The sequence below is a fragment of the Topomyia yanbarensis genome, chromosome 3 (assembly GCF_030247195.1).
Source record: "Topomyia yanbarensis strain Yona2022 chromosome 3, ASM3024719v1, whole genome shotgun sequence".
NCBI lineage: Eukaryota > Metazoa > Arthropoda > Insecta > Diptera > Culicidae > Topomyia > Topomyia yanbarensis.
Window position 1 is genome coordinate 312630129 of NC_080672.1, and position 27877 is coordinate 312658005.

General features: G+C 38.9%; 1 protein-coding gene across 1 annotated transcript; it reads right to left on the reverse strand.

Moving 5' to 3' along the window:
* Positions 1–16346: 16346 nt before the first annotated feature.
* Positions 16347–17676, reverse strand: LOC131691924 (cuticle protein 19.8-like). The gene has a single exon (XM_058978685.1). It carries the CDS (start codon positions 17549–17551, stop codon positions 16592–16594), a length of 960 nt encoding a protein of 319 aa, XP_058834668.1. The 5' UTR covers positions 17552–17676; the 3' UTR covers positions 16347–16591.
* Between the last annotated feature and the right edge of the window lie 10201 nt (positions 17677–27877).

Below are 27877 nucleotides of genomic sequence, written 5' to 3' on the forward strand. Positions count from 1 at the left end.
GTTATTAGGGTGGTTTCGAAATTCCCAATAAAATGGTATCAGTAAATCTGTATGACCGGTTAACTCTGCTTGTTGGTCATAATCGGTGCCGTAGTGACTCGCTTACTATTATACATGCCGTTCCTTGCAAAGGTTATTTCTAACTACTTATATTTCTTTGGGCCTGTTTTTTTCTGTTTTCTACGTGTGTACGTGTTTTTATAGTAAGGTTAGAAGCCTAGCCTGTAATGTGTTGGCTCTGAGTGGGACTTACTTTCGTGCCTTACCACTAAAATCCTCCTTGCTTTTCATTTGGCGTTTTTACCAACGGAACTACCTCTAAGAATTATTTTGTTGTGGGTAGGTTTGTTGCGTTTTCATCGTCTCTGTTTCTTTGGCCACGAGTTTTCTGCAGTTAACTCGTAGCCTTCCTTTGAACCATCTAGCTCCCGAATTTCCACTTGCTTTCCGTCATTATCTCCAACTATTACGCCCTATAGAACATCTGCGTACTTGACCCATTCAGCCCCGAGCTCCACTCGGCTATTTCTCAGCGGTAAATCACCGCATGTCGGTTAGCTTCGGTTTCTGTGAGTCTTTTTGCTTCTGTTTTCGTCAGCCATTTAGTTCTAGTCTCAGTGAGACATTTACACACTTATTTTTTGCCGAATCTCTGTTTTTTCGCATCTTTTGCTGAAATCTCAACAGTTCAGATTTCAGTAAACAATTTTTTGGCTGGGATCTCAGTAAAAGTTACGTTTCATGGCGGGTACTCGGAAAATATTTCACCGAAAATCAGCAAACAAATCTCACTGTACTGAGATCTTAGTTTCTAAATTTGCTAACTACGCGGCTGTTGGGAAATTGCCGTGCCGAATTGAATGTGTAGCTCCTGATTTCATGAGTCATTTATCTCCGGTTTCCGTGAGTCATTTAGCTCCCGCTTTACGCGATCTACTCAGACAGTCTCCGGCGATGAGTTCAAATCCTACTCCTACTGAGAATTCCCCGGCGGCGGATTTGCTTGCGAAGCCGATACCCGTTGAGTCATTAAGCTCCCAGCATTGTCGCGATCTTCTCGGATAGTCCCCGGTGGTGAATTCACCATATTCCGTTTGAGAATTTCCTAGCGGCGAAATTTCTCCCGAAACCGATACCCGTTTTCTTGAGCCATTTAGCTTATAGGTCTATCGAGATCTACTCGCATATTTCTCGGCGGTGATATTACCGTACTCCGACTGTGAACTCCCCGGTGGTGGACATCTCCCGATACCGGTGTACGTTTCGTTATATTATCGCATTCACGTCACCTAGTGATTAGAAGGAAATTTTCTTCTAGTCACTAGGTGAAGTGACTGTGAGAATAGGGCCCATACTCAGATAGACCCTGGCTCCGACTGTGCGTTCCTCGGCTCTGAATTTCCCCCGATACCGATGCTAGTATTCGTGAGCCATTTAGCTCCCCGTTTCGACGCGATCTACTAGTTCTAGTTCTTGACGGTGGTCCTAGTCTTTTTTTTACAATGGAGAAGACCTTTATGTCCTAGCCCAGTAAACGTGCTATTGGTAGGGTCCAATCTACCGCACGGGGTGCACTGGGGGCGTGTCGGACTCAAATGGTGACCAGCCATTAATACCGACTAAACTCCATTGGGCTCCGCCATCATTCCTCCCAGGAACTACCTCTCGGTATTACTTCTGGGGGGATGGCTGTACTAAATGTACTCATTCACTCTCACTCACGCGTTCATACATCCTGTATGAGGCTTACTTGGGTGCTCTCTCAATCGCACTTTGATTCACTCTCAAACACTCCCACATGAGGCTGACTTTTGTGCTCACCTTTTACGTTCCATGCGAGGCTGACTTGTGTGCTCACCTTACTCATTCCTTGCTAGGCTTACTTTTGTGCTCGCCCTACCCATACCATGTGAGGCTGACTTGGGTGCTCACCCTATCACCTGATTCACTCTCAATCGTGCCACTCTATTCTACCTTTGTCACTCCCTCTGGCATCCCATGTGGGACATTTTTCTTAGGCCCCACTTCTGACATACCATGCGAGGCTGACTTTTGTGCTCACCTTTTTCATTCCTTGCTAGGCTGACTTTTGTGCTAGCCTCTACCAACCTGTGAGGCTAACTTTTATGCTCACCCTTAACATGCAGTGTGAGACTGACTTGGATGCTCACCCTTTCACTCTTCTGCCACGCCATGAGGCATCGATAGCTTAGTTCCAACATACTACGCTACGACCCTCCCGTCTTGGCATGAGGCATTCCACTTATACGCCTATACACTCACTCTTCTGTCTTGCTTCGGGGTGGCTGGGTTTACCCCTTACGCGGTTGCCATTCGCTGCGCCAACCTGCCTCGGCATGAACAGACCATTCACTCTCTTATTTTGCGCTTGGCCTTTTCGCTCCTGCTAACCAATCACTAGTTAGCCGTGCCCGTCGTCTGTTGCTCGGTTCGCCAGATTACCTGTAGCCTACTGGCAATCTGGATGGTAGCGGCCGAGACTGCGTTCCACTTCTCCACCGATTGACACATCCTCTGAATAAGGGTATCAGGGGTTGTGTCCCAGCCACAGACGTCAAGCATTGCTCTTCTTTCGACGTCGAACCGATGACATACGAACAGTATGTGTTCGGCAGTTTCATCTACACCTGGGCAGTCCGGGCAGACTGGGACCTCCGCGTGCCCGAACCTGTGGAGGTACTGACGGAAACAGCCATGGCCTGACAGGAATTGTGTCAGGTGGAAGTGAACTTCCCCATGGGGTCTTCCCACCCAGCTCGATATGCTAGGTATCAACCGGTGAGTCCACCTACCTTTCGAGGAGTTGTCCCACTCACGCTGCCATCTGGCGACCGAGGTCGCCCTGGTGCGCTCGCGGGCTCCCCTATTTCCACGTGGCTCAAAGCACTCCTCATCTTCCCGAATGACCAGCCCGACTGGCATCATGCTCGCTATCACGCAGGATGCATCGTGTGATACCGTGCGGTAGGCAGATATCACTCTGAGGCACATCACGCGGTAGGTGCTCTCCAGTTTCTGTAGGTAACTGGTTACCCTCAGTTGCTCGGTGGTCCTAGTCTACTCAGTGATAACCGGTAAGGTGCATCCAAATCTTTTTCCCATTTCCTCTGCAAATCCACTAGTGCCTAAGCGATTCCTCAACCTCAACTGACGGTAATCCACGACCTTTCTTCTTTACACAGCTCTTGTATAATATCTTCTGCGCTTAGAGCCGGCCACTCGCTCCGCAAATCTGGAGCAGTCAAAGACCACGTACTCCGATTCATCCACACCTTTCTACTCCGGGCGTGACCGAACCGATAAAGATACTTTCTGAAGAAACCGGGACCTAATGTTCGACCACAATAAAAACTTTAAGGGAGCTACTGAGTGCTTTATCTGACAAATCTTTCCAGATTTCCTTGGTGTGGGTCCCTTCTCATTGCTCCATTCCGGGCAATGAGAAGGCGGACTCCTTAGCTAAGGTGGGTGCCATTGAAGGTGACGTTTTTGAAAGACCATTTTGTTTCCACATATTTTTCAGTATTACTCATCAGAGAACCCTCGAAAATTGGCAAACCTCGTGGAGCAATGGGGTGCTAGGAAGGTGGCTACATTCGATAGTCCCTAAGGTATCGACGAAACCTTGGTTCAAGGGGATGGATGTGGGTCATGACTTCATTTGTGTGATGTCCCGACTCATGTCGAACCATTACACGCTGGATGCACATCTCCGACGTATTGGAGACGATCAACATCTGAGCCGCACTACGAAATCGTCTGGAGAAACCCCTGCCATCTTGAGAACGACCACCCGGCGTCCCAGTACATGATTCTCCCTGATGAAGGCCACCCTGATTCTGTAATTCATCTGTTGATCTCCCGAAACCTGAAACTGAAATAATATTCTCCCCCTGCCATCGTTGTCCACCCTACTTCCCCTGACTCTTATACACAGAAATAACACCCCTTCCCCCACCCCCCAAATATCTTCACGAAACATTTAGCTCTTCTTGCCTTTTCTAGTTTTAATTATTATATTATATGGTCGGTGTTAGGTCAGACCGGACTAAGTGACAGTGCATTGATTTCGAGAAAAACGCGTTTAAAGTTTGAATCGCAGCATCCATTACATTATAATTAGAAAATAATTTTAACCATAATTCTTGTTTATTGTTTCATATTTCAAATCTGGTAAAAGTGGAACGTAGATGAAGAAATTCTTTATCCAGTGCTATCATTAACTCATTTTTTGATGTTTTGCGACTTGGTCCGGTCTGACTTAACACCGACCATATGATCTCGTTGAAAATGCCCAACTGTACTACCACATAAAATAACTCTAATTAATGTCCCCGAATCTTTACAAAATTTAATCACGCCCTCTAATTATTTCTACTTTTAAGATAGTCGTAAAAATTTTTCCCCTTAGTTAAACATTATTTGCTCCAATAATCTCATTGCTAAAAATGTCAAACCATATTGCCATAAAAACTAAATGACCCCCTAATTTTACGAAAATGATATTACCCCCTTGTGTATATGTATAGCTATAAATGCGCCTTAGTTTAATTTCAAAAATCAATATGTAATCCCCTAGTTTTAAGTAATTTAAAATGTAAAACAAAACAAAATTGACTCCTTTAAGCTAACGCAAACCTGCCTTATCAAATAAACGAATTGAAAAAAAAAACTTTTGGTTTAGCCTCCGTCTTCCGTTCTCCGCGTTACCCCACTCCTGTTGTCACTTGGCCGAATCAGGTCTCGCCAATCACTTCGCACCTCTCGTACTGCTCTGTAAGTAACGCTCGATATTCTCGGCTAAAATAAAACCGATAGGGATCATCCCGGCAATGACACATACTGCCTTCCCCGATATGGTTCTGTACACGCTTGCGAGTGACATGACCATGGGGCGGAACACGTTGTACAGCTTATCTCGATTTCGCTTCATCTTCAGTGTAGCCCTTTCGACTGGAACACTGTACCTCAGTATCGAAGACGCCATACCAGCCAGAATACGCCTCTCGGTCAATTCAAACGGATCAGAAGGTTCAAGTGCTACATTTCGCCGCAACATAGGAAACATGACAAAAATACCTCAGTAGGCCTTAGCTCAATTCACGCAATACTTCTATTGTATTGACATTGCCTATCGCTGTGCAAACTAGTAAAGCGCACATGGTGTCAACGCTGACTGACCAACCGACAGGCAGATCGACGAGTGTTGGCATTCTGCTTTGTGTGTGAAAATGAGTATCATCGAATTTTCCCAACGAACTGGGTTTGGAAGCAGAAAAAATAAAACGATGGCAGGAATTTAGAGTTCCAACTAAATCATCGTGAAGAAATTTTGAAAAAAATATATAACGAGACTTCACAGTTTAAAACCAAAGTTTTGTGAAATTTAAAAAAAAATAACATCTTTTGGCTGAAAAGAAGTATTTTTGATCGAATTATCCCAACGAACTGTGCTTGGGAACAGAACAAACTCAAAAGATGGCAGGGATTTTGGGTTCTAACAATATCATTGCGCAGAAATTTTTGAAAAAAAAAAAATGGAACGGGACATCACAGTTTAACACCAAATAATCATCAATAGACTTAGACTCGCATGGGGGCATGAGATAGGAGGCTTGTGAGAACCGTGTTATCTCACTGTTTGATGACCAAAATTGAAGGAATTTATTTTTACGCCATATTCATTCAATTCTAATATAATGGTAAGAAAATTTGAATAGTGCGATGATTCAAACATTCCAGGCCGCACAACTTGTTGAACGTATAACAGAGACTTCAAGCAACCAATTGGTAAATACTTTTTAAATCAAATTTCGCTAGACTGAGGTATATTTATTAGGTTCCAAAATATGTATACTTTGTACACAGCATGGCTGCTGGTATTACAAACTATGACGCACATCGTTGGATTTAGATATACTATATCTTCGGCAAACTTTCTTAGAACTTTTTTGCCGATTTTTTATATTAGGTTAATTAGGGTGGTCCTTGTGGTTAGAGTGTTCAAAGTATGAACTTTTGAGATATGTAGAATTCAGCTACATAATATTCTACAAAGTTATTAATTAATTAAATTGAAGAAACTTTTCTGAAGAAACTATGTGGCTATCTCTAATGGTTCATGTGTTATGATATTTTAAATATTTAAGGTAGGGTGGTTCTTGAAAAATTGATTATCTATTAATATCTTTTTATGTTTTAATTTCTCGTAAAAACTTAGTTCCGGTGGCCTTTAGAACTTTTGTAAATGCACATTTTTGTCGAAGCAATGAAGTTTCCATCTCTATTTTTTTAAGCTGCATATCTTCCAAGATTGCAAATGGTTTTTCAATCTGCTAATTTCATATGAAAAATCGTAACCTTTTTATTTTTTTTGTGAAAAAACTGCGAGAGCGCTTTTTGTGTAACAAATAGGGTGGGTGGGGGGAAAATCCCACCGTGTGGGTAAAGCCGACCCCCTCTGTTATTGAAAATCGGAAGCACTACGCAAAGTAATATCAGTGTTGTCGTGTAGAGCATCGAAAATGATCATAATGGTGGCACGGCCATATTTTATTAGGCTACAATGAGATGCTCAAACGACAATAAGTGTGTTTTTACAACTTCTGATTTGATTTTTGTGCAAAATCAACTACAGGATATTTCTTATTGTTAAAGTTATCGCATAGAAAAGGTTTATATTTAGATTCTTTGAATTAAGTCCTACTTAGTTTATAGATGAATTTGGCTCATGTTTTTTCATAATTTATTTTACTTGCTTTGTAATGAAAAATGACGCGGTGGGTAAAATCCGACCTCCAAATAGTGGGGTAAATCCGACAGCTTTTTTTGCTAAGAAAATGTTTATTTATCAAATTGTCATTTTTGTATAATGGTTCATAATTACAAATGAAAGACAAAAAACGTGATAAATGCTGTATTCGTCGAGCTATTACCTTACCTTACCGTTCAGGCTAGAGCCTTGTTGTCTCTTGCTGTATGCAGGAGCTGTCTCCATTCCACTCGGTCCATTGCTGCTTGTCGCCAGCCTCGCAGTCTTCGACGGGTCCGCAGGTCGTCCTATATCAGGTCGATCCACCGTGCTTGCTGTGCGCCCCGTCTTCTTGTTCCTGTAGGGTCGCCCTCATGAATCATCTTCACCGGGTCGTCGTTCGACATTCTTACAACGTCTCCAGCCCACCGCAAACGTCCTATTTTTGCGGTATGCGCGATGGACGATTTTTCCAGCAGCTGATGCAACTCATGGTTCATTCACCTGCGCCACATTCCGTCTTCCATCTGCACGCCACCATAGATGGTACGCAACACCTTTCGTTCGAAAACTCCAAGGGCGCGTTGGTCCTCCACGAGCATAGTCCTGGTCTCGTGGTTGTAGAGGAACACCGGTCTAATCAGCGTCTTGTAGATAATCAACTTCGTGTGGCGGCGAATTTTGTTCAATCGGAGCGTCCTCCGGAGTCCAAAGTAGGCACGATTTCCCGCCAAGATCCGTCTCTGAATTTCTCTGCTGGTATCATTGTCGGCGGTTACCAATGAGCCCAAATACACGAATTCGTCGACCATCTCGATTTCGTCACCGTAAATCCGAACTCGGGATGGGAGGGTCACATTGTCGTCTCCAGAACCTCTTCCTCTCATGTATTTTGTCTTCGAAACGTTGATGGCAAGTCCAATCCTGTTGGCTTCAGCCTTCAGTCTGATGCACGTTTCCGAGATCGCCTCAAAGTTCCGTGCCAATATGTCAATGTTGTCGGCGAGGCCAAGAAACTGGACGGACTTCCTGAAGATCGTGTCATTCGTATCTATCCCCGCTTATTACACTTTCTATCGAGAGTGTCCCTGATACTCGAACAACGCACATCACCCGATCCATCGTCGCTTTGACTAATCGTGTGAGTTTATCAGGAAAACCGTACTCGTGCACAGTCTTCCCAAATAAACATCGAACACCATGTTCGCTCTAGTTCTGTGCTCATCCTACACCATCATTTCGTGTGCAAACTCGAACGCGTTAATGCGTACCAAAACACGAGCACATGTTCGTCTGCACAACCGAACCCCGTGTACGTACGCGGTGTTCGTACACACAGGTTCTTGATACTAGCTTTCTCTCGCCCATCATCACTAGCATTGACTCATTCTATTTTGTGTGTGCCTTTCTTATGTACGCACATGGTGTTTAAACCTAAGTTTGCACATCGTTCGCTTGGGCTCGGTGTTCGATGCGAACCTGTACACAAAGGCAAAGCATGTTTGAGGTTGAACGCGCGCATGAAATTTTGTGCACGGTACATTTTGTAGTCTCCTCCTCCCAAATTTTGGCGATTACCCAGAAAGAGCACTGTCCAGTGTTTCACCACCGTATTTTAATAACTCGCTGGGTAGTTGATCTACTCCAGCAGCTTTGTTGTTTTTCAGCCGACCGATCTCCTCCTTGACTTCTTGGTGATCAGTGGCCGGCAGCCTATCGTCTTCTGCGCGTGCTCCAAGATCCGTTGCCATACCGCACAGTGGCGGATTTGCCCAAAAACCTGGCCAAAAGTCGAAAATTTTATGGTCGTACTTTGGGTTCTAGTACATATATTGTCCTTCAGATGGTGCTGCCGCATGCTATTTTAAGTGAAACGCTCCAAAATTTCCATATTTGAGGTGTTGGCACATCCAAACAGGTTAAACTATCGCGTTTTGTTCACATTTTTTTATCAAGCGCTCGAAATATCAATGTTATTCAAGTTTAGCTGGACTTTGATAAAAGTGCCGATTTCGATTATAGAATAATGAAAAGTTATGCTGACAGTATGTACTTTATTTATATGTATTGATGTTAAAAGATATTATTTTGTTTGTTTATAGGAAATGTCAATAACTTTCACGCTTTTGTAGCTGTCAGTTTCATCACACATTTTTGCCAAATTATTGAAATACTTTTTTTGTCCACGTATGTCCAATATGTTTCAAAGCAATTTGTGTTCCGTGAACGATTCTCCATTTGTAACATTATAGAATTCTTGTCCGAATTTGCCCGTTTTTGAGTAATCTTTGATTAAGTGGGACGAGGTCGGATTATAAGATTTTCAGTTTAAAATTTGGACTCATACTTTTAATTACTGCTGTTGTCATTGCGAGTCGCACAATACTGCATTTTGATCAGGAAGAATTGTATATTTAGTGGGGAAAATTTCCTCGAGTTTCATGAACATGTTCAAAAGTTATCAAAAGTGACACGCAAAAGACGCAAATAATTTTGGTCGATCCTATTGCAAACCAACGAGGTCAACAGAAGTGATGGCCAAAGGATATAAATTTCAAAAATCGATTATGAATATCATGCCTAAACGTTACCGGGAAACTATGACGTTTGATCATGCAAAGCAGAACAAATCTACAGGTGAAATATATGACTGGATACTACGAACGAAAATCAGTAAAGTAGTACAAAAGAATACTGGGATCTCCAGCCGTGGTTTGGCCATAAAGTTCACTTTGGCGTACACTCCAGCTTGGCGAATTTGTTTGTGAGAAGGTTGTCAGTCGTAGTATGTCAGCAAGCATAACAACAAAACGTGGTTGCTCAAAACTATACCAGGAAGCAGTACAAGCATGTTCTGACCAAGTATAACGCATGAATTTATATGGATGCTTCATCATAATAATGGACTTTGGACAAAACCTCGGTCTAAAAATTGAAATAAAACTATAAATCTTAGTGAATTTCACTTGTATTCATATTTTTGTTATATTCATTTTTTAGTCACTGAAATTTGCATGCAAACTTGTTGTCAATTTTCATTCCATACATTTCGTCGCAGAATCGGCTTTTTTCTATAATTTAGAAAAATACTATTTTTCATTCTTTGAGAAATATGTGCATCGGACAGTATTTGAGTAATAATCGTACAGAGTTAAAAAGTTTTGAAGCTATGTTATATAATATTTCACAATACATCGTTAGAAATGACTAATAAAATCAATTCTCACAATACCTACATCATCTAGACACCCAAATATCTTAATGCGTGCAAATCAACAAATTCTATCATTTAACTACACACAATTTAAAATTCGATGCATTATAAACGTTATTGGCATACATTGGAACCATTAAATCTTCATTCATGAAAATTTGCTTATATTTAGATTAAAATGTCGGCCATTTTGTAGCCGCCATTAGGAATTTTGAAAATCTGACATCAAAATCGTAATCTACGGCTCAAAAAACCGTGGTATGTACCTTTGCAGGTCAATCAAAACCATTTTCGACTTTTGGCCAGGTTTTTAGGGAAATCCGCCACTGTGTACCGCCTTCGTCCTCTGCTGCTTCATCGTTGAGGTGCTCGTCATAGTACTGCTTCCACCTCTCAATCACCTCACACTCGTTTGTATGAAAGTTGCCGTCTAAGTCCCTGCACATATCGGCTTGCAGAACGTAGTCTTTGCCCAAATTGTTCAGCTTCTCGTAGAACTTCCAGGTGTCGTTTACGCGGTACAGTTGTTCCATCGCTTCGCGATCTCGTTCCTCCTGTTGGCGCTTCTTTTTCCAGCGGACCGAGGCTTGCCTGTTCCGTGCTTGTTTGTATCGCTCCACATTCTGTCTTGTTCCGTGCTGCAGCATCCTTGCCCGTGCTGCATTCTTCTCTATTAACTGCTTACATTCGTCATCGAACCAGTCGTTTCCTCGACTCGGGATCGCTGTACCTAGTGCCGCTATAGCAGTACTTCCTATGGCGGAATGGAACTCCCTCCAGCCATCTTCAAGAGTAGTTGCGCCCAGCTGTTCTTCGGTGGGTAGTGCTGATTCCAGCCGCTGTGCGTACTCTTGGGCAACCCCGGCGTCCCGAAGTTGCGCGATGTTGGGCCTTGGCGTCCGACTACGACGAGTGTTGTACACCGTTGAGAGTTTTGAGCACATGCATACTGCAACTAGGTAATGGTCCGAATCTATATTCGTACTGCGGTAGGTACGAACGTTGGTGATATCAGAGAAGAATCGCCCGTCGTGATCGATTTGGTTTTGGGTGCGTTGGTCAGGTGATCTCCAGGTGGCTTTGTGGATATCTTTGCGGGGGAAGAAGGTACTTCGAACTACCATGCCACGGGAGGCTGCGAAGTTCACGCATCGTTGGCCGTTGTCATTCGATTCGGTGTGCAAGCTGTTTGGCCCGATTACCGGTATAAACATTACCTCCCGTCCTACCTGAGCGTTCATATCACCGATGATGATTTTCACGTCCCGTTGCGTTGCGACGTCGTACACCTCCTCCAGCTTCGCATAGAACGCTTCCTTCTCGTCGTCGAGGCTCCCATCGTGTGGGCAGTGTACGTTGACGATGCTGTAGTTGAAGAAACGGCCTTTGATCCTCAACTTACACATCCTTGCGTTTATCGGAGTCCATACAATCACGCGTTGACGCATCCTACCCAGCACTACAAAGCCGGTTCCCAATGGTGCCACAAAGTTGCGTGGTTGGAGTTCGTCGTAGATTATCCTGTCGAAATCTGGAAAGCAGAGTGACCTGCAGTTCCATGTTCCGAGTATTCCAATCGCAGTCCTTATTTCGTCGCGTAGGTCTTTGCCGATTGTTCCGATTCGTATTTTCTTCTGCATTGTTCGTAACGGTTAGTTTTCGAGGGCGGCTTGTTGGGCCTTCCCTAACCCCCTGTCTCTCCGGAGGACCATCATGTCAGTTCTATTTAGAGTCCCACGCTGACACGAGGACGATAATCAGCCGCCCCTAACATGGATAACAGACGCTGTTTTGAGCCGCCCCTAACATGGGCAAAAGACGCTCGGGTGGACTCACCCTCCGAAAAGAGGAGGCCCCCTTCCCTGTCAGCATACGACTATGGTCCCACCGGGGTTGGTTACCCGATCTTTCCTATGGTTACTCGTACCCTAGCTGGCACCGCGGTGAGGTAGGGATAGCAGTTACTCGACAAGAGGCTAAGGACCACTGTGGCGAACCACAGTTATATTACGTCTATATTACGGACTGCCCAGTCATTTACCAACCGAATTCGTCGAGCAATTGCTCCGGTGCAAATGGGAATATCTTTACGTGCTACTGCTCGTGATTTTGACATTACTTAGGCGGTCGGATTTGCTCCACCTGTTTTGAAAACAGCAAAATTGAACTTTTTCGTAAACCGCTTGTATCGCAAAATTTTCCCAAAATGTGAATAAAATGCTATGTATTGAAAGTTGCGCAGATGTCTAACCTTTAATTTGGTAGGGTAAAGTGCCTATTTTCACCATACTAAGCAAGGTGCCTCACTAATTCGTTAATTTCTTACCCTACAATCAATGGAATGCGTTAAAATTGACATCAACAGCTTTGCTTCGTTGTTAAGAACCAATTTAATAACACAAATGCGTTGAAAACAGTTAAATTCTCCTGTTTGAGCGCAACAAAACCTCAAATCGAGTGCCCCTATTGTTGCGCTACCATTTGGCTCAATGCGTTGAACAAAGATGGCGGACACTGCTCTAACCAACGGCTTCATATAGGTAGCGTGATAATAGAAACATGGCGCAAATAGGCTCATCACCCTATATAAAACGATCCGATGTAAAATGAGCATTTTACAGCCAAAACCATTTACTAGGTCGGATTTGCCCCAGCTTAATCAAATTAATTTTCAAAAATGGTGCATTTTTAAACAAAAATCGTTCATAACTTTTCAAATAGACGAGTTAATAACTTTGTTACTTCAGCAAAAAAATGTGCCATACAAAGTTCTAAAAGTGCTGCAAACAAAGTATTTACGATAAATCAATGTATGAAATAACAAAAGAAAATCAATTGAGAAATAGTCAATATGTGTCATAATGCCGAAAGTCACGGGAATACTATTGGTTATGTGTCACTTTTTGAGTTTATAATAGTGTTAATAGTACTATGGTAAATTCTAAATAAAAGTTATCTATTACATGGCCAATAAAGCAAGTACTATCAACATGCATTATAGAAATGCTATGGAATTATGCTTTATGGGTTATTTTGCCAGTTTGCGGTTAGCGATTTTCAGACCTGTTACATTCATTTGTTTCGAAGTAACAAAGAATTGAGAACCTTACCTTAACTTGCTGACACTCGACAGCCATCATTATAATCGATATTTAATTTATACTACAAACATTGCAAAAATATTGGAAAAGTATACAATAATTTCCGCTGCTATGAATAACAAACTCATTTCAAGCTTTCATTTTAAGAAAACAAGACATGAACAAAAGCATTTTCTTTCTAGCACTCGTTTTGAGCACAGGTTAGAACTAAAACGGATTAACTTGAGTGGGCATAGATAACTTTTGTTGGCCCATTTAGATTTAATGATAGTTGGCAATTGACACTACTGCACAGTGGCACGACTTAGAACAAAAGGTGGACTAAAGTCCAAACTTTTCCGTGTCGGTTCATATAGGACGTTTTTATGTAATTTTGGTACGCTGAATTCGTTTTCGATATTAAAACATTTCAAAAATGAACATTTACTATTCATTAGGGTGTCTCAAAAAAAAATTTTTTTTCTAGATCGTTCTTAAAATTTGTGTATGTTAATTTTCGTGTGCTAAATCGTTTTTGATATTAACATTTGCAAAAAAAAAAAATCATTATACATTAGGGTGGCTCAAAAATAATTATTTTGTTGTGAAGGTTCAAAAAAATTTTAAAGACATTTTTGTGCGCTGAATTCCTATGTTGGTTGTAGAAAATAGAAATTAACTTTACTACTCATTAGAGTGGCTCAAAAGTAAATATTTTGTCTTTTATGAAGATTTCTTTCAATTGTAATTTTGGAACTTATTAATTTATCCGTATTGAAACGAATTGATTCTCATTATGTGGCTTTAGAAATGACTATTATTTTTAGGGATCAAATAAGATGTGATCGACTAGTTTTGAAACGTTTAATTCATTAGTTACTTGGCATGAAAACTACATTTTTTTTCATTTTCAAAATAAACATTTTGAGCGTCTTAGTGGAATATTGATTTACATTCACTAATCAACAAGATGGTTAACGATTTTGTTTTCGCAGGTGTGTTTTAAGTTGCTTAGATTGCTTATTTCATACCTTAAATTAAAATAAATCCTTTTTTCGCGTATATGGTTCAGTTTGAAATGGTCTTATTTTATTAGGATAATATCGCATACCCTTAAGCTATATCAGCGCTATGCAAACTCGGAAAAAATAGTCTCACCAAATGACTAGAACTGTGTTCACTCAATTTGACAGTTATTGCGTAAGTTAGCAAAAATAGTTCATGAAACATTTTATGACAGATTTCAAATGGTTGAAAATATTTACTGAATTTTAAACATTCTTAATTCCTTTACCACTTAAAAACCATACTTCCCATTCGGCTCCTTACTCTTGATCACTAGTAAAACCCTTGTAGATCATGCTCTAAATGCTATTTGAAAGTTGTGCATAAATTAGTGTCATTATTCTAGTCATAAAGTGAATATTCAAATTAAATATCAGTAATAACCATGCGTCTCCATTCACAGTTTTTTCAAATTTTGACTGCTTATCGCAAGTTTTCGCAAAACTAGCATAGGCTCATTTTAAAGAGAAAATGAAAATCTTTCGAATGAGCATAGTGTGATCGCGGGCATTTACGGGCGTCGTTGTTGTTATCGCTTTAGAAGTTCGAATTCAATAAAAAATCATGACAAACAGTTATCTAAACACTAACTAAACCAACTAGTGACTTATTTTTGGCAATTTTACGATGTAATTTTATCACACGGATAATTTTGGTGAAGTAATGCAATTCATAAAATCAACCGTTTCTTTGAAAAACGAGAATAACCTATGTAGTTCCTATGGTCAAATACAGCAAAAACACTTGAGTTATGCCCTTCAAAAAGCTGTCAAAATTTCATTTTGCATTCAAATCACCTAAAATCTCGCGAAAATGTCTCTGATGGCTCATCTGATACGAGAAAAATACTAGTGAGAATATCGCATAACCTTCATATATGGACTTAAGTCCGGGCTCGTCCCACTGTGTACTGTAAATCCACGCAATCATTTAGATGTACGGAAGACTGTTCTTTCAAAAAGTGACACATATTCAACAGAATTGCCGGTGGCTTTCAGCATTATCATACAAATCAACTATTTCTCTGTTGGTTGACCGTAAGAGATTGAACGATGAGAACGTGACCCCTAAAATCACTATTTGTCATTTACCATTTCGTACATGCATTTATCGTAAATACTTTGTTCACAGCTCTTTTAGAACTTTATATGGTGCATATTTTTACTGAAAAAAAGTTATTATCTCGTCTATTTGAAAAGTTATACAGGTTTTTTGTTGAAAAACATACAATTTTCAAAAAATAATTAATTTTTTACAGAAATAACGCTTCCGCAGTTTTTTTTAAACTAAAAACTAAAAAAGTTAGCATCTTTCAAATGAAATTAACAGATTGAAAATCTATTTGCAATCTTGGAAGATATATAGCTTTGAAAAAAAAACATTTTTGTGATGAAAATCGCCTGTAACTACACCAACAAAAGAGATAGAAACTTCATAGCTTCAGCAAAAATATGCATTTCTCAAAGCTCTGAAAATCTCTTGAACAAAGTATTTGCGAGAAATTAACACATAAAAAGACCTTACCTTAAATATTTAGAGATAGCCATATTGTTTCTTCAGAAATCTTGTTTCAATTTGATTGATTTATAACGTTGTAGAACATTATGTAGCTGAATTTTACACATCTAAAAAATCATAATTTGAACACTCTAACTACAAGGACCACCCTAATTAAACTAATTTAAAAAAATCGGCAAGAAAGTTCTAGGAAAGTTTGCCGAAGACATAGTATATCTAAATTCAACGGTTTGGGCGCAAAGAGTTTTGTCTTCCTAAACGCAGCTTCGGGACCATAGTGCAATGTTTGAAGGTGTTTTTTATCATTGCAAAACGCAACTTTCCCGAAGAGTTCAAATAGCCGTGATTATTTTGTAAAGAGTTATGGCTGATCTTGATTTTATTCTTGCCTGTTTTTGAACCCGCATAACTTCACTAAGGGTAAAAATTGTAATTATGTTACAAATTATTTATAAAAGATACTCTTCTCTACAGCTTTGTCGAAGACGATCAAGCTCTATCTCTTTCGGTTCAAAAGTTAAATTTTCCATAGCATACAATGATAAATTAAAAAAATGTAATATTGCCAGACAATGTGGAATATGTAAACTCGCTTATACGGACAGTTTTGACTTGAATTATTAAGTACCCCAAAACGTTGTTTTGAAGCTCTATGCATCGGTAGATACAATATGTGAATGAAATAACGAAAAACGTATTTGTATTTGACATCCATTTGTTTTTTTTTATTATTTTATTTGCGTTTTTCAGCACAGGTGCGTCCTTTTTAACGATTGCATAATTTACATTCCATATATAAGCTAAAGTGTTGCAGTTATTTCGAAATTGTACATTTTTACAATAGTTTTGCAGTTTTATTTCCGGTGAGCTAGATTGCGTTACTGGTAGGTCGTTCTCCGTTGAGGTCTACTTGAGACCACCGGTGTGCGCGTATATTTGTGTTTACTGTAGGTTGCGAGCCTTGGCTTCGGCCACAGCCTGCAGATGTTCGGCCTTAGCTTGGGCAACTTCGGGAGTATCCTGAACAGGTTCTGGCACGGCGACGGGAGCAGAACGAGCATTCACGATCAATGGAGCGAAGTTGGCCGAGGTATAGTAGGCAGGTGCACTGTAGGCGTAGGCGTACGATGGAGCTGGCACGTTCACAGCGTAAGTGGTGACTGGGGCAGCACTGTACTGAATAGCGGCAGTAGGGATGTTGTGGGTGTATGTGGAATAGGCAAAGGATGCTGGAGCTTTGACCTCAACAGTTGGTGCTGCAATTGGGGCAGCATATGTGGAAATGGCCACAGGTTGTGGTTTCAGGGAAACAGTAGAAGTGGAGTAGGAGAAACCAGATGCAGGAGCGTAGGCAATAGTTGGGACGGCAGCGTTGTAGGTGGTGATTGGAGTAATAGCGGCAACCGGGGCAGAGTTCACAACAACGGAGGCTGGTTCTGCGGCATCTGCCTCATCAGCAGCGCTATTACGTGCTTTCACTTCCTCAACAGCGGCCAAATGTTCAACCTTAGCTTGGGCGACTTCGGGAGTATCCTGGACTGGTTCAGGAGCAGCTCGGGTCTCAACTGGAGCAACTGGCAAGTTACTGGCCTCGGCGCGGAAACCATTAGCGGCATCAGCGGTATAGCTAACGGTTTGCACTTTGTTGTCAGCATCCAGGAATGTGTACGATCCACGAGTCACTCCATCCAGAGACTTGGTCTCCGTCTTCGCGGAAAGTCCTCCACTATATCCATATGAGTATTGACCTAGTTCATCCTGTGCGTGAAATTGGCTGGTCACTTCCGCTGGGGCAGCGATGTATGTCGTAGCTGGGATGGTAGCGTAAACCTGCTGCGTTAACACCGATGGAGCAGCAGTGGCAACAGCCAGCAGAGATGAGACCACGATAAACACTTTCATATTTGATAATACTTTAAACGTTAGCGCTGCTGGTATACCAGTACTCGCTTTTGCGGAGGATTGAACACGATTGATGCCTTGAGAGTCGAATTACTGGACTATTTATACTGCTGTCCTATTTGTTCCATCATACCGGCTTGGCATCCTTCGAGACATTTATTTTCACGTCGACAACGTTCTTGTTCTTCAGCATACTTTTGGCGATATCAATTTTAGTAGCGGAAAAAAAATTGAACCTGATACAATAAAAGTAGTCTTTAAACGTGATTTTTTGTGCAACTAGGTATTCCGCCTGATCGGAACCGGCTTCTCTGGTATTTGCGAGCACATACGTACTAAAGCGTATAAACATGCGTCAGACAGGATGGAAAAAAGGGTGGGATCAGAACATCTCTCTAGACTTCCCTTATCTGTAAACCGGTTGAAAGCACCAACCTGCAAACCAGTAGCTTAGAGAAACACGAAACAATGGCTAAATTAACTCTTCGGCCTGGCCGCAACAACCTTGCTACATATCTCACATATTATTCGCGTCTATGCTATCTATAAATATTCCGGATTGTCTTTGAAGTTCAAGTATCCCAGACAAGCCCATGCGTGGTGTAAAGCATGCGCGAAAAGTCAAAGTCGATTATCAACCTCTTTATTCTTATTACAGAACTAGTTCAGCTTTCGCAGATGGATAATTATCCGTCGTCTCTTTTAGCTTAGTACCTGCCGATGGTTCCCTATAGCAACATGCGTATGGCAGGACGCAACACAACCGCAGAAAGAAACACAAAAAAAGCTCTGAAGATCCGGCCCTCACCTTGATCTGCTGCTTTCAGTGAGAACTGCTCTTACGGAGGTGGGCCTACAGGAGAAGCATAAAACCGGCAGCTGACAGAAAGGACATTTTTGTAGATTTTGCACTGCTGTGAGTGTAAGATTGCATCATTTATTTGTTTTGAAAGGGCATCAGAGATTGTTGACCATGATTCGGATGAGTTTATGTAGTTAATTATTTAGTAGGAAAGCTGTTTAATTTCTGAATGCGGACTGGTAAATTGTTATTACAAAGGTAGTGACGTAGAATTATTCTGTCTAACTCTATATTTCGATTCTCGCTGGATATCACCAAAAATCTTGATTTAGGTACGTATGTTTTCATGCGCCTTCTACGACATGAATTTTTGGCCGGAAGCCAAGCGGGTTGAATTGAAGAGGTACGAAATAGGGTAACAATAGGTTCTACTGCCATAATAGGCAAATTACCCTACAACGTTTGTTGCTGTCTAAAAATAACAAATGCTGCCAAAGAAAATCACACGAATGAGTAGACAATTTGTAGATTTGTGAAAAATTGAGTTTCCACCAATCAAAAAAAAAAAGAAAAGGATGAGCGGTAAACTGCTTGGCGTGATAATGATCGCATATTCCAACCGCTGATTGGAAGTAATTGAATACCCTGAAAGATTCTGTTTATAGAAGAGGTACTTACTGGCACTTCTAAACGCGATAATGATAGAATTCTGCTAATAATTGTCATATGTTGAATTTTATTTCATTGCTCATTGAAAACACTGTCCTTCGCACGTAGATACGCTAATATACGAGATCGCCAAATTCCTGTTTTGGGATTATTGAACACGACTCCACCGCTATCCTTCCGGTTCGAAGTTGTCAACCCACATCACTATTTCGAATAGGTAATGAACGAGCATATTTGACATACCCAAATACAAACTGGAATTAGAGAACTTCTGGAAATTTAATATATTGGAACGCCGACTAGGAGCACATCGCGTCGAAGCTAAGCAATACGTTTTATGTGATCTTATGCATTTACCTACGTTGCTCGGTGTCATATTTCAGCGTACAGTGTTTTAAAAGATCGTTTTCGTGCTCAAAATCAATAGCATCTAAACCGTTGATTTCAAAGATACAGTTTGTTCGGTTCGGTCGGTTTTGAATTATTCAGGCTGTTTGAAACACACAAAGCACATCAATTTTAAGAAACAAGGTGTACAAATGGTGGCCCTAGTTGGCTTTGGATGTGTGTGGCAAAGATCTATTTGGCGGAGCGTGCAGTCGCATTGAGGCGAGGAGGTATTTATGGAACATTGTTTGTCATGTTTGTTACTATTTCAATCAATGTACCTTTAATTCACATTTTTACATTATAGAGCGAAAGATACCATTATACGATTTTTTACATTTCTTACAAAAGAAAGGTATAGGATTCGCTCAAGCTTTAAAAACGTTTTGCGAGGCCCGAGTTTCATATACCAATCGACTCAGCTCGACAAATTGAGACAATGTCTGTATGTGTGTATGTGTGTATGTATGTACAAAATGTCATGTAATTATCTCAGCAATGGCTGAACCCATCTTAATGAAACTAGTGTCAAATGAAAGGACTAACGTGACTATTTGATACCATTATTTTTGTTTTTCGATATGTTGTTTGCTTTCCGAGATATTGTTGATTTTGTCAAAACAAAGTGAATAACTTTGCAACAAGGTGACAGCATTGCGCAAACTAGTTAGAAAGCTTATGAAAATACCTTTCTAACAAGCTATAGATTGCCAAAATCCGTTCACGAGCGGCGAAGATATAAAACATTTTGTATTTTTATTCCTCGCTTACCACTTTCCACTATCTAAAAATGAGACCGTTACATACAGAATATGGCTTTACTGATGTTTTAGAGGCTAAACTAAACCGATTTTGAATATTGGGGTATGGAAACGCATCTACGTGATTCAAGGAATTCGTTTCTAAAAACGTTCTGTGAATTACCTCAATAATATATAAATTATTTCTCAAAAATTAATATGTAAGTTTTCTTCAAAGACAAAATAATTTGTAAGTTGACCTCATAGTGAAATTTTTTCTAGAGTTTATGTATTTATCCCTTGAATAAGGCGTTGCGTTCAACCGTAAGGTAGATGATGGGGGGTATATTAATTCATAGATCACCAAGTAATCAACCTAGTAGTGAGATAAAAGATTTCTCATATAATTATAGTCGTAGGATCAGCGAGAGCAGCTGTATTTTGTATCTCACTCTCACTTACTCTCATCTCTCTCCCTCTCTCTCTCTCTCTCTCTCTCTCTCTCTCTTTTCTCTCTCTCTCTCTCTCTCTCTCTCTCTCTTTCTCTCTCTTACTTTCTCTCTCTTGCTCTTTCTTTCTCTCTCTCTCTCTTCTCTCTCTCTCTCTCTCTCTCTCTCTCTCTCTTTTCTCTCTCTCTCTCTACCTCCGTTCCTTCGTGTTCGTGGTAACTGTCACGACTCAAATCTTTCTTGCTGCTTCTCTATCCATTTCTAAGTTGTTCGATAAGATCTTCTGATAATCTGAAATATTTATGTTCAATCACGTGTGCGATGTAATTGTTGAGGTTTGAGAAAACAATACTATTTTTGTCTGCCGTTACTCTGTAAATAGTTTTTTTTTCATTTTTGTGTAGAAGAAAACAAGCTTAATATTACATTCTATCTGGTAAATAAAACATTTGTAGTCATGAGAAAATTTGCAAAATGATTGAATTGTGACAAAACTAAAACTGTTTTCAAATGTTCACAGCATCAAGATGAAAGGTGTATCTTCCCGAAACGTTGAACTATGGGTAGGTAGGCGACCAAAAATCTAAAACTACATCAACTTAAATTTAATTCAGTTCTATTCAGAGCTTTTATATACACTATAATTAAGAAAATTCATGGCTATCTAGAAAAATATTTAACCCAACTGGGTAATATGGATGTTTGAAGATGAAAATTGCGTTATTTAAACTTTTCGTATCTGAATTGAATTTTAAATGAATCATATGCTCAAATATGTTATGTGAAAAGTAAGAACATTTTTTTTGTGATGTATTATTGAAAATATATATTCATTGTATTGGCATGAAGTATTATGAAGAATAAGGGATCAGTGTCTAAAAATATCTACGAATTAGCTCCGGGAAAAGAAGTCTTCCAAAGATTACACTCTCGATGGGGGATCTAAGTACAATGTTTCTTCTAACTTATTGTTGTCCATTTTTGCTCTATACTAAGTACAATTCAATTGATAACCAATGTAACTAGAAAAATATTTATCCGCAGAAAATTAAGACTTGTAATGTCAAGTATGTCCATCCATCAAGAGCAAAATTATGTCAAGTGCCACTTTCATTGGCCGCTTGCGTTTCCAACAAATTAAATACTTATCCTGAAAATTAGAACCATTTCTTTTTCGAAGTATTGGTTTGTATAGCACTCATTTATTCATATTTCCTGAACGAAAATTCCGAACGAAATAATATACAAGCTATAAGGATAACTGAAAAGAGACTGGCTTTTGTGCTATCGACATAGCATAGCTTCACACTATTTACATCGATGCAAATGAAAAGTCTGAAATGTCTACCTTTCCCATTCACAAATCGCATTCCCCGTCTGTCGCTCTCTGTTTAAAGGGTTTGAAAGCACATGTGATCTTGTCTTACTTTACTATCCAATATTGAATTCCAAAACAATTTGAACGTTCCAGGTTCCTTATAACTTCCTTATAACTAATTAAGGTCCATGAATAAAGTAGAAACACCAGATAATATTAAACGACGCCGCCAAGAAAAGAACAACGAAAACGAAAAGGTAAAAACAAAAAAGAATGAAAACTTTGGAAAGTTCATTGCATACTAAATAGCCATTTTTCAGATGATGGGATTTTCGAAAACAATTCATAACTTTCTGATACAATAGTTCTCAAATTCGTACAATCCGGTTTATTCATTTGCTTTATCCAAAATTTTGAACATTTGACTAATTTTAAGTATGTGATCTTTGCATTTTAATTATTGATTTCATTCAGCATTCTCTTTATTCATTTTGTTCATTTGGATTCATTTAATCTATTTTATTCGTTTCATTCATTGGATTCATTCTGATCAGATTATTTTTTCATGCATTTTATTCATATCATTTATTAACTTATTTTAATTATTGATTTCATTCAGCATTCTCTTTATTCATTTTGTTCATTTGGATTCATTTAATGTATGTTATTCGTTTCATTCATTGGATTCATTCTGATCAGATTATTTTTTCATGCATTTTATTCATATCATTTATTAACTTATTTTATTCATTGTTTTCCTTCTAAGCATTCTATTCGGTTTTTTCAGTTTATAAATGTTTCATGTTTCTTCATTTTAATAATTTGATAATTTTTTCAGATTTATTCATTTCGTCCAAATTATTTATTTGACACAATTTATTTTTCTATTATTTTATAACTTTTTAACATAGCTTAATTCAATTCATTTTGTTTTTCTTTTTATTCATCTTATCAGTTATATTCGTTTTGTTTATTTGATTCGTTTGTTCTATTTATTCATCTTTATTCAATTCATTTTTTATTAGTTTTATCCTTTTCATTCATTTCAATCATTTTATTTCCAATTAACGTGATTTTTTTACACGGTACGTATCCCCCGCGTAAAAAAAACCTTGGTGTATACGGATCAATGATCAATCCACTAACAAAAAAGTGATATACAGAACGTATTTTTCTAAGTACTTTAAATAAAGTCTTAGCAACGAATGGTTTATGAATTGCTCAATTCGAAAAAATTCTCGGTAGAAAACATGATGCTCGGAGTTCAACCGCTTTCGGCCAAGTGATACCATTCCTTCTTTTGAATTCCATCACAAATTACTTTTTTATGCTCATTTTTGGCAAAATGCTTTTGTACGCTTGTAAATAATACTCCGAACTGTCATTCAGCCAATTTATAAACAGCTAGATGTCAGTGCAATAGTTGTGCGAACGGTCTGAAGTTGGTGACATTTCGCGTGTCGGATTTTTTATTCAAACAAAATTATAAATAATAGTGTCAAATGGTAACACTAGGCCTTTCATTTGAAACTAGTTTCATTAAGATCGGTTCGGCCATTGCTGAGATAATTACATGACATTAGTGTACGGACGGACGTCCCAAATTGTCGAGCTGAGTCGATTGGTATATGAGTTTTCAAAGTTTGAGCGAATCCTGTACATTTCTTTTGTAATAAATATAAAAATTAATTTCTCGAAAGGTGCCAAATGGTCATAATACTGGATACTGGTCATAACGTCGTTGTTGTGCTATGTTATGACCAACGCCATTTTGGGGTAAACTGAGTTAGATATGCCATACAAATTTTGTCATTAATACACACCTATGACACGTGTGAGCGCGACTTTCGTTTACATTTATAGTAAAAACTCGCCACATAGTCAACTGATTTTCGCAAAATTTGAGAGATTAATACAGAATAGATAGAAGCATCAATTGTCTCCTTTGAACTGTTTACACCATTTACAAGTTTCAAGATATTCAATCTCAAATTTTATAAATCGTTTTTTTCGATATGTGCAAAATGGCGCTTGTCATAAGATAGCACAACAGCGACGATAAGACAGTACAACAGCGACGAATTTGTACCGTTATTATTAGTAATTTTTTAATATGTACACAGAAGAAAATATTTTGTAATGTTACATTTTACATGTTCATGCAGTTACTTGAAGCAAAAAATAGATGTAAAATTGCATCTTTCTATTACTGCTTTTTCAACAAATGTTGCTATAATTTTTCACGTTGATTGAAAATTACAGTTTCAATCATTGAAAAGCCAATTGATTTCTATTTATTGTTATATGATTGAAAAGTGTATGATGAGTAATATCATATGCATAAATGTGTATAAGCACATGGTTTTAAATGTTCTAATAATTTTCATTGATTTTATCTTAATTTTCAATCAACTTTTCGATTCAAGTAATGCATGTTAACAACTGTATTGGTTTACACGTCGTTAACATTACCGTAAAACGGGGGAACATTGATAATTTTTTCTAAAGTTTTTCAAATAACTTTCTTAAACTCAAGTAAGTATAACAGTTTGCATTTTTAAAACAAGTACTAGTACCCATATATTCGATACGTTCAAATTGTTGGGTATTTTAGTTCGTTATACTATAAGAATAAAATTACTTTATTGCAAATTTTCATTCCTTTTCTTCGGGGTAACTGTATATCGAACACGCAGGAAAAAAATTAGCAAAAATAAAAAAAAATTGGGTTTAAATACCAATTTTCCCGTTTGATATAGTGACAAACAAGATTCAGGTTTGATTCAATCAGTACTGTTGGTTTAATAACCAACTAGTTCATTTGTTGTCTTTTCAGTAGTTTCAACAAATATTTCGTTTGAAACAACAAAATCATGATAAGTTTAACCGAACAAACAAGTTTGAAGAAACAAAAACAAATCTTTTGTATCAACCAAAGGAGAGAACAACTCAAATTTAGTTGAAATTAAACAAAGATTCTGTTGGTTTTTAACAAAGGGATCAGTTAGATCTAACAAATTTTATTTTGATTCAACAATGTTTCTATTGAAAATGTAAACAGAAGTATTTGTTAAACTAAACCAAATACATGCTTTCGAAAAACGCCCATTTCAGTTTGAAACAGTCATTCGCCACGTTTTAGATTCAACTAAACGTTTTGTTGATTCAAAAAGGCCTGATTCTTATGCGTGTATATCGTATATGTATATCGAAATGAGAAATAACGCTCGAAATGTTGTGTAAATTGCATATCTGCAAGTAATTTTATGACCTGATATTGTGACGTCTCGAAGCAAAGCAAGATTGCCTAGAAGGATACAGCTGACATTTATCGAACTTTTTCAGGAAAATAGTAGAAATTAAATAGTTACCAAAAATCTCTCGTATATGTTAAATGAATTATTGAACAAAAATATTTACGGTTTCCAAATAACTGATCAGTTCAGTTGATGTTGATTGAAATCGTTAAAATACGAGGGATTGTTTGAACAAATTAAAAAGATGCAGGAGAGTTGTGTCATTTTCAATTTAAATTTGAGTATATAAAATGTACATTAAATGACGAAATAATCATTGCCGATAGATACTAGATATGTTTAGCATATGGTTTTCTTTTTATTTCGATGATTTTGTTAGAATCATCTTATCGTATTTTACTGAAGAACGTCTCATTTGATCAAACCCCCGGTGATCAAAGATACCCCGTTTTACGGTACATTTATTTTTGTTGTGTACTTTATGACATGGCAGGTTGTTATAGAAGTCAGCTTTCAATTGTAAAGTGTTTCCTTATACAGATTATCCAAATGATGACCAAATTCATTGGTACTCATTTTATGTTTTGCCTTTCTCTTATAAAGAAAGGCTATGCAATCACTGTAAAAATCGACTTTTTAACCGAGGCCCGGAGGGCCGAGTATCATACACCATTCGATTCAGTTCGTCGAGATCGGCAAATGTCTGTGTGTGTATGTATGTATGTGTGTGTGTATGTGTGTGTGTGTCATTTAAACTCACACAATTTTCTCAGAGATGGCTGAACCGATTTTCGCAAACTTAGTTTCATCTGAAAGGTATAACGCTCCCATAAGCTGCTATTGAATTTTTAGTTGATCCGACTTCCGGTTCCGGAGTTACGGGTTGAAGAGTGCGGTCACACAGCAAATTCCCATATAAACTGGTACCACCATAATGTTCAAATGATGTAAAACATATTAAAATTGATGTAACATTACTCTAGTTTGCGGGTCTCGATCACTAATGATCAATCAAAGCAGCTTTGACCACATTGGCCACCTATGACGGTTCATGACGCCCTCGGGGAACCCGCCAAGTTCCTAAGCTAATATCACACCCATTCCACAACGAATTCTCTACCGATTTTTACGAACTTACTTTCAAATGAAAGATACAGTAATGCCATTGACTGCTGCTGAATTTCATTCGGTTCTGACTCTTGCTTCCGGGGTTACAGGGGTGTTAGTAAGGATACCTCAGAGGCTAAAAACTATTGAAATGGTCACCAAATTACTTCTAATCGTAGATCTAGATCACTGATTGCCAATCAAACATTCTTTGAATATATTGTCCACTATCGACGATTCCGGAAGTCCGGAATTCCGGGCATATTCCACAATTAAAGTCACATCGGTTCATCGGTGATGACTGAACCGATTTTCTCAAACCAAGTCTCAAATGGAAGGCAAAATATGCAGTTGAGTATTGCGTAGCCGCCCCTTCCCCCCCCCCTCCCCACCTTGCCCTTACACCTCCCTCCTTCATTACTCCCCTCTTCTTGGATCACCCTCACGCCCAGATTTCCTTCATCCACCCCGTATACCGAAATAAGATGAAGGATTTCTGACGCATCCTCCACACCCACTCTACTAAACCCCCATTCCCTACACGTTCAAACGCATTCCACCAACCTTTGCAAATTATAATCACATGAAGATAACATTGAAGTCATGCTTATTAAGCTAATTAAATATTATTCTTTTGCCTTTCTTATATAGAAAGGTTATGCAATTGCTCCAAAAACCGACTTTCTAACCAAGGCCCGGAGGGCCGAGTCTCATATAACATTCGACTCAGTTCGCCGAGATTGCAAAATATCTGTGTGTATGTATGTGTGTATGTATGTATGTGTGTATGTGTATGTGTGTATGTATGTGTGTGTATGTGCGGATTTGTTAACAAAATGTCCACATCGGTTACTCGGAGATGGCTGAACCGATTTTTACAAACTAAGATTCAAATGAAAGGTATAATATTCCCATAGGTTGCTATTGAATTTCATTTTCAACCGACATCTTGTTCCGAATTACGAGTTGAAGAGTATGGTTACAAAACAAAATTTGTTGATTTGTCCAAATCGGTTTCTCGGAATTTTCTGAACCGATTTTGACAAACTTAATTTTAAATTAAAGGTCCATCAGCTGCTGTTGAATTTTGTGTGGATCCGAGTTCAGGTTCCTGAATTACAGGGTGATACGTACGATCACGCAGCAAATCCCGATTCTAACGAATTCTGCGATGAATGTAAAAAGGTGATTTTTTTCCAAAATGTAAACACAACTGTTGAATTTGTAGATCTAGGTCCCCAACAGTCATTCAAAGTCTCTTTGGCCACACTGGCCACCATCGACGGATCCGGAAGCATCCAAAGTCAGAATAACGGTTATATTGGTTTCTCGAAAATGGCTAGATTTGCTCAACTTAGTCTCAAATGAAAGGTGTTGCGTTCCCAGAAACTTATATTAAATTCCATCTCCATCCGACTTCCAGCACCGGAGTTACGGGTTGTGGAGGTCGATCACATAGAAAACTCCGATTCAAACCGATACCGCGATGAATGCAAAAAGGTGCTCTTATATATACTTACCAAGTGTAATAAGAATGAAAGACATTTCCATAAAGTTATATTGTACGAACCAGCTATTAAATCATAGTTTGGAAAAA